The 12,345-nt window shown below is 36.7% G+C and overlaps 1 protein-coding gene across 1 annotated transcript; it reads left to right on the top strand.

The window, feature by feature from the left end:
* The first annotated feature begins 1,513 nt into the window (after positions 1 to 1,513).
* LOC107668271 (mitogen-activated protein kinase kinase kinase 10-like) lies at positions 1,514 to 9,897 on the top strand. Its single transcript, XM_016460092.1, has 9 exons — positions 1,514 to 1,640; positions 2,285 to 2,402; positions 3,432 to 3,554; positions 3,851 to 3,935; positions 4,298 to 4,348; positions 5,102 to 5,211; positions 5,378 to 5,616; positions 7,027 to 7,561; positions 8,126 to 9,897. Exons 2-9 carry the CDS (start codon positions 2,300 to 2,302, stop codon positions 8,539 to 8,541), a joined length of 1,662 nt encoding a protein of 553 aa, XP_016315578.1. The 5' UTR covers positions 1,514 to 1,640; positions 2,285 to 2,299; the 3' UTR covers positions 8,542 to 9,897.
* The last annotated feature ends 2,448 nt before the right edge of the window (positions 9,898 to 12,345 follow it).

Here is a 12,345-nt window from a genome sequence, read left to right on the forward strand (position 1 = left end):
CCAGGCAAATTAAATCAGTATCAACAAAATTCATCTTTTCAATGCAGAGGAAACGCAGAAGCTTCATCGGAAGTGGCATTTAGATGTATTTACACACTGTTTAATGCAGGACATGAATGCATTTAACCTGCATTTACAAATGCAGAAATAATGTTTTGATATACAAGATATAAAATGTTGAATACTCATTACTCCAAAAAAAAAAATCTAAAGACACTTTAAATGTGAAATTAAAATGGCCAGTAGGTGTCAGCAAGTCACTGTTAATAAGTGAGTCATTGCTATTGAACTGAATCATTCAAACAGTTGATTCATTCAGGAACGAAACACCGACATGTTGCTCAGAGACGCAAAACTGTGCTATGGTTGCTGTGTTTGGAATTATTTTTGTTGTAGAAATAGAGCAAAAACAGGCAATCTGGTGTCTAAAACGCAAGTCTCTTAATTAACTTCTTGTTTATTGAACTGTTGTAAAAAAAATCTATATGTAATCATGCTGAATTTTGGAGGAAAAAACAGCACTCTTCGTGTGATATTGATTTACTATATGAAATTATATAAATATAGGCTATACATTTTCTGTCCCTATATCTTAAATTTTGTGATCATTCTAAATGCATTTTAACAGACTGAATCACGCAGTGAAAGAACGCACTCTAAATGCGCGCGCACTAGTCTAATCTACTAGACTTCACGGCACTCTGTAGGAGTGTTTTGTTTGGTTTTTGGCAAAATACTGATAATGTCAAATCGCACATTGTTAAAACAACAATTACGATATTATTGCAGACGATATATCGCACACTCCGCACCACTGTCTTTTTGGCTAATTTGTGCAAAACCTCTTGCTAAACTGTCAAAGCGTCATTTTAACCACCAATGCAACGATGCAAGTATTTACCTTACCTATACATGCTTGCGAAGGGTTGATGTCGAGATTTTATAAGCTGCTAGTTTGGTCTCCCTAGGCAAACACAGCTTACACTGCATAATAGAGCATAAATATGGCCAGGGGTTCACTTCATTTCCTTCGAGTTCAACTTCAGCAGAATACGACGGGGTTTCGTTTTCAGCTGTGTCTGCTCCACTAATGCCTGTTTTGTCCGTCTGCATCTGTCTTGTGATTTTAGCGCCAGTTTGCTCTCCTGCCCATTATTTACTGCAGTAGTTTCCAGGGAGCGATTTTTTATTTTTTTTTACTCCGTAATTAATGTGTTTTAAAATGTAGCGAAGTACAATACTTCAAACTAAATATACTTAAGTAAAAGTAAAATTACAGATTAAAAAAAAATACTTCAAAAAGTAGAAGTACACAAAAAACTACTCAATTACAATAACGCGAGTAAATGTAATTCGTTACTTTCCACCTCTGACAACAGGCGGCAAAGAGAGCCTAATGCGTGGGAAAATCTAATCCGCTACACTTAGGGAAATTACACAAGCAACAATATTATAAGCAATAACTTGTAGGCTTAGTGGATTAGTGGTCTAAATAATCGCCTGTTCATTAGGAGTTGCGATCCTGGGAGGAAGCTCTGGCGCGGGCAGCCGAGGAGCAGAGGGAGCAAGAGGAGCATCTGAGGAGGCGTGAGCAGGAGTTAGCCGAGAGGGAGATCGACATTGTGGAGAGAGAGCTCAACATCATCATCCATCAGATGTATCAAGAGAAACCACATGTGAAAAAACGCAAAGGCCACTTCAAAAAGAGCAGACTGCTCAAACTTGGCAGGGACAGCAACTGCATCAGTCTGCCATCTGGTGGGTGGAATGGGAACATATACTAGCGGTCAAAAATTTGGAAGAATTACCATTGTTTAATGCTGTTCTTTTGAGGCTGCATTTATATGTTTGTGGTGCGATCTGAATACAGTCAAAATAGATATTCTAAATTGAAATACTATTTAGAACAGCTGTTGTCTATTTGAATATATTTTATGATGTAATTTATTCCTGCGACGGCAAAGCTGAGTTTTCAGCAGCACGTGATCCTTCAGAAATCATTCTGATAAGCTGATTTGCTGCTCAAGAAACATTTTTATTGTATCTGCTGCCCAGCATTTTGTGGAAACTAATCAATCAATGCCTTAATTCTGCAAGGATGCATTTAATTGATCAAAAGTGACAGTAAAGACATTTAATGTTACAAAAGCTTTTATTTCAAATAAATGCTGCTTTTTTTTATAATAATTAGAACCATTATTAATAATTAAGAACCAGTAATAACTGTTAATAATTGAGTGCCAAATCAGCATATTAGAATGATTTCTGAAGGATCGAGCTCAACATCATCATCCATCAGATGTATCAAGAGAAACCACATGTGAAAAAACGCAAAGGCCACTTCAAAAAGAGCAGACTGCTCAAACTTGGCAGGGACAGCAACTGCATCAGTCTGCCATCTGGTGGGTGGAATGGGAACATATACTAGCGGTCAAAAATTTGGAAGAATTACCATTGTTTAATGCTGTTCTTTTGAGGCTGCATTTATATGTTTGTGGTGCGATCTGAATACAGTCAAAATAGATATATTGTAAAATTGAAATACTATTTAGAACAGCTGTTGTCTATTTGAATATATTTTATGATGTAATTTATTCCTGCGACGGCAAAGCTGAGTTTTCAGCAGCACGAGATCCTTCAGAAATCATTCTGATAAGCTGATTTGCTGCTAAAGAAACATTTTTATTGTATCTGCTGCCCAGCATTTTGTGGAAACTAATCAATCAATGTCTTAATTCTGCAAGGATGCATTTAATTGATCAAAAGTGACAGTAAAGACATTTATAATGTTACTAAAGATTGATATATTTTAAATAAATTCTGTTCTTTTGAACCTAATATTCAAAAAAGAATCTTGAAAAAAACATGGTTTCCATTTAAAAAATCAGCACAACTGTTTTGAACTTTGATAATATGCTTTTTTTATAATAATTAGAACCATTATTAATAATTAAGAACCAGTAATAACTGTTAATAATTGAGTGCCAAATCAGCATATTAGAATGATTTCTGAAGGATCCTGTGACACTTAAGACTGGAGTAACTCAGCTTTGCATCACAGGAATAAATTACATCATAAAATATATTTCAATAGAAAACAGTTATTTTAAATTGTAATAATATTTCACAACATTGCTGGTTCTACTTTATTTTAATCAAATAATTGGAGCCTTGCTGAGCATTAGAGACTTCTTTAGTATAATTTTAATTATTCCAAACTTTTGACCAGCATTGCATTATGTTAATTTATAATAAAAGGAATTTTTCCCCCCTAATCAAAATTTGTGTTATTGTCCAGTAAAATGTTTTATCATACAAGGGTATGAAAACAAACTGGAATCTGAAGAGTCCAGCCAATATATCCTTAAAGTCTATTTAATTCTATGTAGAATCCTATTCTGTAAGTCCATGACAGCATCTGTCTGTTTTAGGTTTTGAACATAAGATCACGGTGCAAGCGTCACCCAGCGTGGACAAGAGGAAAGGTCAGGGTAGTGAAAGCACCACTCCTCCAGCCAGCCCAGGGGTCATGCCTCGCCTCAGAGCCATACGCCGTAAGTCAGTGTGTGAATGTTTGGGTTTTATATAGGAGAATAAATAAGAATCAGAGTACATTACTGGTGTAGCTTATTACATATTGAAGTACGCCTGCATTGCCGTGTGCTAAGAATCAATACCACTTAAAAGAGTTGAATGTGTCTGTGAAGTGCATTGAGACTGTCTTAGCTTACATACTTGTGTTTCTATGCAGTCCATACTTTATGCTGTGTTAGGTAGCAATATGTAGTATGCAAAAACAAAGATAAATTGAATATTTTCTGAAATGTGTTTGTATTGCTGTGTGGTCTAGTGACGCCCAGTGATGGAAGGAAGACGTGGGGCCGGACGGCAGTGTGTAAGAAAGAAGACCTAGGGACCAAGAAGAAGGGCCGAACATTGGGTTTTATATAGGAGAATAAATAAGAACCAGAGTACATTGCTGGTGTAGCTTATTACATATTGAAGTACGCCTGCATTGCCGTGTGCTAAGAATCAATACCACTTAAAAGAGTTGAATGTGTCTGTGAAGTGCATTGAGACTGTCTTAGCTTACATACTTGTGTTTCTATGCAGTCCATACTTTATGCTGTGTTAGGTAGCAATATGTAGTATGCAAAAACAAAGATAAATTGAATATTTTCTGAAATGTGTTTGTATTGCTGTGTGGTCTAGTGACGCCCAGTGATGGAAGGAAGACGTGGGGCCGGACGGCAGTGTGTAAGAAAGAAGACCTAGGGACCAAGAAGAAGGGCCGAACATGGGGGCCCAGCTCCACACATCAGCGCGAGAGAGTCGGTGGAGAGGACAAGTAGACCAAAAAATATATACCTTTAAAGGAGTTGTATTTTTTTTATTTATGTAACTAGTTATTTTTTATTTATTTTATTTATTTGATGTAGAAGTCCACATATAATGCTTTTTTATTATTTATTATTATTGTTATATTAATATTTTTGTGCCAAAATTTTGTATGCATTTTCTTAATGACTCTAGGGGGAATATATATATACAGTAAATATATATATACACATATAAGGCATGTGACAGTATCAAATTTTCATGTTGTGATAACTGCCAAAGCATTTATCACAGTATACAGTATTATCACAATATTGAAAAAAGTTGCAAAAAGTGTTGACATAATACAGTATAACAGGTTTAATAACTTTTGCTTATAACAAAAAGACCTGAACATTTAAATACTGTACAATAAAGCAATACACAAAAAAAAATTATAAAGGAAGCATGTTTCAAACATTAAACTGCAAAAGAATTATAAAGACCAATAGGTAACACTTTACAATAAGGTCTCATTAGTTAACCTTAGTTGCATGCATTAACATTAACAATGAGCAGTAGCTACATTTGTTACAGAAGTTATTATTCTTTGTTAAAAAAAATTACAACTGTTTGTTCATGTTAGCTTGGGTCCATTAAATAATACAGTTTCTATTTTTGATTTTAATAAAACATTAATATTTGTATATTTATATTATACAATTTGTATAACTACATTTGATTTTTAATTGAAATGTAATCAAGCTGCTCCCCTTTTTGTAAGGTTAAAGTCACTTGGCGAGGGTAAGGTGTTGTCCTCCAGTGCTCCAAATCTGGGGAAGTCCCCAAAACATGCTCCTATGACAGCTGGATTCTCAAGCCTAAATGAAATGGGTGAGTCTGAGTCCTATTCTGCTTATAGACATATAATGAACCTGCCACTGATTTGAACATTATGACCCAACACAGTAAGTACATCAAACAGATATCAACTGAAATTATAGGACATTTACGATCTGTTTCTCTTTATTCATGATTAATTCACTACCCTTCTGTGTAGAGGAGCACTGTGAGTTTGATGACAGTTCCCCAGGACGTCTGGCTCCTGAGCTGGGCAGTAATGGAGCGATGGAGGAGGTGGGTTTAGGGTCAGCGGGTGTAGGGCCGGGAACAGGCTCACAGGATTCAGTTCGGCGCTGCAGCCAGAGGAAAAAAAGTGACCTGCTGCTGCTGGGCTGTACCTCCATACTGGCCGCTGTGGGCCTGGGCTCTGACATCTTCCAGCTGGGACGACAGCAGGTACACATTATGAGAGACTGGGAAAGTGGAAAAGAAAAGTAAGGAACAAAAGAAAAGCGGCTTAATAGGAGGGTTGAGTAGTGTTTTTTCAGTACATTTTTAATGAATGTGTTATCATAAGCAAGACTACATTACATTACTTTGTAATTATTATACATTTAAAAGTTACACTTTATTTTAAAGGGATAGTTCACCCAAAAATGAAAATTCTGTTAATAATTAATTACTCACCCTCATGTCGTTCCAAAAACGTAAGACCTTCGTTCATCTTCGGAAATCAAATTAAGATATTTTTGATGAAATCCAAGAGCTTTCTAAACCCCCATAGAGTGCAATGCAACTGAAATGTTCCCAGAGCCAGAAAGGTAGTAAGGACATCGTTTAAATGGTCCATGTGACATCAGTGCTTCAACCGCAGTTTTACAAAGCTACGAGAATACTTTTTGTGTGCAAAAAAACAACAACGTTTTCTACGTTTTCTATTATCGCGTTTTCTACGTTGTTTACATGAGGTACTCTCGATAATGGCGGAAGACAATTTGGAGGAGAAGAATTGTTGAATAAAGTCGTTATTTTTGTTTTCTTTGCGCACAAAAAGTATTCTCATAGCTTCGTAAAATAGCGGTTGAACCACTGATGTCACATGGACTGTTTTGCCGATGTCCTTACTACTTTTCTGGGTCCAGGAACATTTCAGTTGCATTGCTCTATATGGAGGGTCAGAGAGCTTTCGGATTTTATCAAAAATATCTTAATTTGTGTTCCGAAGATGAACAAAGGTCTTACGGGTTTGGAACAACATGAGGGTGAGTAATTAATCAAATAATTTTCATTTTTGGGTGAACTATCCCTTTAAGGTGTGCTTGTTACAGTACTGAGTATTAATTAACTACATGTACTTACTATATGGTTAGGGTTTGGCTTAGGGTTACTTGCATGTAATTATGCATAATTTATTGTTATTATAATAGTAAGTTACATTTAACATTTACTTGTAATACTTAAGTGAATTAATATTTGTCATTTAATATTTAAATAAACAATAGTTTCACAAAAAGTATAATCGTTAAGTAACTATGAAATAATTAGAATTATTTGGGCTATCATATGAGAGTAATTACATTTTTATATACTGCTAATACTTTCATATTTTCTTTCTTTAAAATAATGAGAATGAGATTTATTTTAAGTGAATGTTACAAAAAAAACATGTTCAGCTCACATTTCACTGCAAAATAAAATAGAATATTTATTTCGCACTAAGAAAATATTTTTCACACTACTAAAATGTGTTCTTTTGATTTTTTTGTAGTAATTCTCATTTTGTTTTTTATATTTATTGCTATATATTATATTATTATTTGACCTTATTGTTAAACAATGTGACGTTATTCATTCATGTGTGTTCAGATGAGTCAAGATGAGCAGGACCTGCGAGAGGAGCAGAGGAAGAAGAAGGAGGGTTTGTTTCAGTGCACGGGCCGATTCAGACGCAGCACCTCTCCACCCAGCCGCACACTGTCACTCTCCCTGTCCCACAACCGCCATCAGGACTCCAGCCTGCCCCGCATGGACCCGTCTCCTTCCGTTACCCTCCTCTCTTTGTCCTACCTCTCTGACTGCAACTCCACCAAGTCCCTGTTGCCCTCTGATCCTGATGACTTTGCCCCGAACCCTAGTAGTGCTCACCCGGTGGTCTCTCCCGCGGTGTCATTAAACCCTCTGCTGGACCTGAGGGCGGAGAGCTTCAAACGAGAGCCCAATCAGTCCCTCACACCCACCCATGTCTCTGCAGCTATGGCATTAAACCGCGGGCACCGCCGCACACCCTCTGATGGGGCCATCCGTCCTCGAGCGCAGACGGTCATTGGGCATCGGCGCACCCCCTCTGATGGGAGTATGCCCTTCCCACCCGCACAAGCCCCAACCATTACACCATATACAGGTACAACATTTGACTTGAAATGCTATTTGGTATTGGGTGAATCTCTGTCGAAACATTTACATTCATATCTTATCATAATCTTATATTTAATCGTAACTTGCATGATTCCATATTTAACTGTCATTTTTCCATGATACTTCCATGATGTGTAAGTTTAATCTTAATAGTGTTTCTCACGAAGATCAATAAGATTATTATTATTATTATTATTTATAATATGTTGCTTAAAATATAATATATATATATATATTATATAACATAACAAGTAATATTTGTCCTAACTTTTTGTATGCTCAGTAGTGATTGCCATTAATGTAATATTTTCACATTAAGGTAAAGAAATTTTAAATATATATTTTTTAAATGTGCTTTATGAAAATCACAGTCACAGTGAGTGCAAAAAATCTTAATGGTATTAAATGTAAGCCTCAGTAAGAAAATACAATCTTTCATATGTCTTGATTTTTGGATAAAATATGATATAATCATATGGGCTAATATCTTGTTTGTGAATTCTAATTTGACTTGAAGAGTCCTTCATGTCGTTCATATGTTCTCCTCCAGGTTCTCATGAAACTCTTGACATTCCACGCCTGCCTGACCCATCCATGGTCTATCCCTCAGCCAATCGGCGCAAACCTCCTCCTCCCATCCCCATCCCCGTGCCAGAGCCAGACAGCCAAACAGGCACACTTGAGCGTCCCAAAACCCTTGAGTTCGCGCCTCGCCCCCGACCCACCCCAGCTCGGGCACGTCCGGACCCCTGGAAACTATCATCTCTGTCCCAGACGCTCAGTTCGTCTCCAGGTAGCAGCTGCGACAGTCCACTGGGCTCAAGTGACAGCGGAGTGAGCGCTGGAGCGGGTGTTGTCCATAAAAACCTTCTCGACATGGACATGGAAGGCCAGAGCCAGGACAACACCGTCCCCCTGTGCGGACAACACCAAAAGGCCACTCTATGCGGACAACATTTCTCATAGAAAGACTTCTGTCCCCCACCGTCCGGGCTGATGCACACTGAACCAGCACTCTGTGGCCGTCATAAGAGGTTTCCCCACAGTTTGCCCCGTGATCCCATCAGACCATGCTCTCTGGCAGCTCTAATGGAAAAGCTGCCCTCTGCAGTAGCTAGACAGCCGCCTTCTGGACAGGTTAAGAGATAAATGACCTTGATTTGTTTATCTCAGCCTGTCCTCAATGACTCATTCTCTGCGTGTTTAATGGGCCTCATAATGGCTGCGATCGGTTGGTTAAACAGTGGCCTGTAGTGAGCAGGAGAGGGCAGTCTAACTACTGTAGGTCTGTGACCTTCCTTGTTTGTCCATATCTCTGTTATCATAGGGCCAGTCTCTCTCGCCTCTTCTTCTTCATCATGGTCTCCATGGGTACAACCTGTTTTTTGGCCTGGAAAAAAAACGCCATTTTTTCCCCCTCCAGTGTGTACATTATAAAGTTCAGCGATGCTTTCTGTGTTTACATTCAGGAGAATTGTGTATGCAGTTAATTGCAATGACACAGGGAGCTCTTTTGCGAGTTGCATTCATTGTAATATATTGATACAATATAAAAATAGGTGTACCACAAGAATTTTATATTTTTCTTTTTTTGAAAATAACAAACAAAAAAAACAGACTACATCTCAAACTACTCTCTGCATGACCTAATCAGAATGTGAGAGCAGTCCAAACGTGAAAAGAAACATGAGCAGATGCTTTCTCTCCATGTGTGGAAGTACTTGGCACTTTCCAAGGATAGGGTACACTTTTTTTTTAAAGCATTAGAGGCATAAATCTCATGTTTTTGGTCACGAAAAGCAGCTAATTAAAAAAAAAAAGAAAACTTCAGATGTTTGTATTCCACTTAAAATGGGAATTTTGGCCCTTCCCACCTCAGAAGCCTCGAACTTTTGGATGTATCCAACAAATATAATGCTAAATTATACATATACACATTATATATATATATATCCTATATATGTATATTCTATTTATCTGTCTCACATTTTGTGTACAACCCTGCATGATGTAATACACATTTCACAAGCCAAAAATTTAATTGCATGTTCTCAAATTAAATTTGACCAGCTCAACTTTCAACTGTTACCTTTGGTATTAAAGAAAAAATAATATTTGTCTTTAATTTATGGGAGATAAGTGCATGGGAAGTAACTACAACTCACCGTATCTGCCCCTATTGATAGCCCCATTAGCAACACTTTTTTCTTCTTTTTTATTTTTTTATATATTTTGTCTAGTTATTTAGCTGTTTATTGCAAGGAAAAATAACAAAATTAAATGAACCAGGTAAACTCTATATAAACCCTATTTAGTGATTCTAAATCAATTCTACACTAATGTTAAAAATTTGGGGTTTGGAAAGATTTTTTATGTTCTTGAATGAAGTGTCTTATGTTCACCAAGGCTGCATTTATTTGATAAAATAGAGTATAAACAGTAATATTGTGAAATAATATATTACAAATTAAAAATAATAGTTTTTATATACATTTGTTTTAAAATGTAATTTATTCATGTGAGGCAAAGCTGAATTTTGAGCAGTCGTTACTCCAGTCTTCAGTGTCACATGATCCTTCAGAAATCATTCTAAAATGCTGATTCCGAAACATTAATGTTAGAAACAGTTGTGTTGCTTAATATTTCAAAAGAACTTTTTTAACAATGTAAAAGTATTTACTGTCCCTTTTGATCAACTTAATGCATCCTTGCTGAATTAAAGTATAAATTTCTTTAATTAATTAAAAAAAAAAAAAAAAAAGTACTGGCCCAAACTTTTGCGCAGGAGTGTGTATGTCCCAAATTTTGGTAGCATAGTTGCAGATCTTACAGGAAATGAATAAAACACTTAATGTAATAATTAGTTTGTCCCCCTGTGGTCAACATTTTTTGAAGGTTAAGCTTTTGTACCCTATTCGTGGAAAGTGCTTGTTACTGTGCATGTCCATCTGACTAAAACTGGATGAGTAAGTCCCTATTCCACTCATTCTGTTCAAGAGTGTTTCAAGTGAAAACCATTTACTTCCCCCTTTCGTCATAAACTCATCTGAAAAGCCTCTGTTCTCCTCAAAACAATGTCAGCTCCTGTAAGGAGCATCTTGAGAAGAGAAGGACAAAAATTGGAAAATTAGGGTTTTTGTAACAATTGGCAATAAAAAGCAAACATGTACTACCTGTTTTTTTAATGTACCAGACAAGACACTTCCTTACCTCCTTAAAGTGACATTCTTCCTCCACCTACTGAACAATTCAACTGAAGAGAAAGAAACAGTATGTATACACCAGATCTGACCATGCGTCACCACAGAGAGCATTGTGAAGGACACGGTCATGTCAGGGCACATGGAAAGAGACGTGTGATGAGATCCTTAATGACGTTACACTTGTGCAAGAAATACAGGATGTTCTTTTGGCGGACTGAATGGTGCTGAGACACGCACACTGGAGGGTTTTAAATTAGTTGTGCTGAAATGTTAAACCTGGTAGTAGGCAGTATTTTTTTGACTGTCCACCAGTGAGTATGGCTGTTATGTGAGTGTGTGAGCGGACGGGTGTGTGTGCATGTAGTTTGTGTTCTTATTGTTATCATTTGTTTGGGGTAACTCTCTGTGCAGGGGTTGAACAAACCCACCCCCTTATTTCCTGTGTGAGGAACACTGAGTATTAAAATAATTGTTACAAGCAGTGATGTGTTGGTTTTGATACTAATTACTGTCTTGTGTTTTCATAATTACACAATGTCCTGTTAAAAGATGAGATTATTATTAGTAGTAGTATATCATTTTAAATCATTTGCTAAGTATTTATTTATTTAGCAACCTAAACTATTGCATTTATGCATAAGCTTTTAATTCAAATGTTTTTTAAGATAAAAACAAATCAGTCCACGGTTAATTTGTACTTTTACTGGTAGCAGCACAAGTATTAGGCCTATTGCAGATCTGTTGTGGTGAGGATTTGTTTCTTTCCAAAAAAACTTGAAAGCATCTAAACCCAATCCATCGTTTTATTCCCATAAACAATAAACCAAGACCGATATTTAAAAAAAAAAAAAAAAAAAAAAAAGGACACTAGATGTCGACAAAGTCCCGCAGTGCAGGTTGAACAATTATTACGCAATTAATTCCTAGAGAGAATGTTGTTTTGTGCTTTTATGTTCAGGTAGGCACAAAAATAACAGCTTTATTATCACTTCCGCTTGCTTATTGTATAAAATAAAAATAATGTCGTAAACTCTCAAAGCAAAACCAAAGAAACATTTTATAATTCAACTTTAAGAACATAGCTGTGGACAATCGCATGACACAAGATAAGCATAGCAGCATCTCTGGCTCAATCTTGCACGTGACACTGGTCTGTTTACATCAGCGATTGTTCTCTGAGGACAATGGGAAGATATCATACTAACTTACACTGAGGTATTCAACTCCACAGAGAGAATTAAGTATATGGAAACAAAAAATGTGAAAAAATAATTTAATAAACTAGAAATATTTTATTATAATCCATTCCTTCAAACTGCTCGATAAAGACATGACTGTAAACGCTAAAACTGGGCCCGACTACCTCCAGTGCAGTGCCTATAAAAAGCTGACCAAAGCTAGTTTCATACAATAAAGCGTAACAGCCTCAGACTCGTCACCGTTCACTACACATGTAGCTACACACACTCAAACACGGACATAGCTTTGCTCTCGTTCTTTTGCTCGTCTGTGAAAGCAGCAGTAGTATGAAGGTAAAATGACGTCAAAAAGATTTGCATACGCAGGG

This window comes from Sinocyclocheilus anshuiensis, unplaced genomic scaffold (assembly GCF_001515605.1).
Source record: "Sinocyclocheilus anshuiensis isolate Anshui unplaced genomic scaffold, SAMN03320099.WGS_v1.1 scaffold9769, whole genome shotgun sequence".
In the NCBI taxonomy this organism is placed as follows: domain Eukaryota; kingdom Metazoa; phylum Chordata; class Actinopteri; order Cypriniformes; family Cyprinidae; genus Sinocyclocheilus; species Sinocyclocheilus anshuiensis.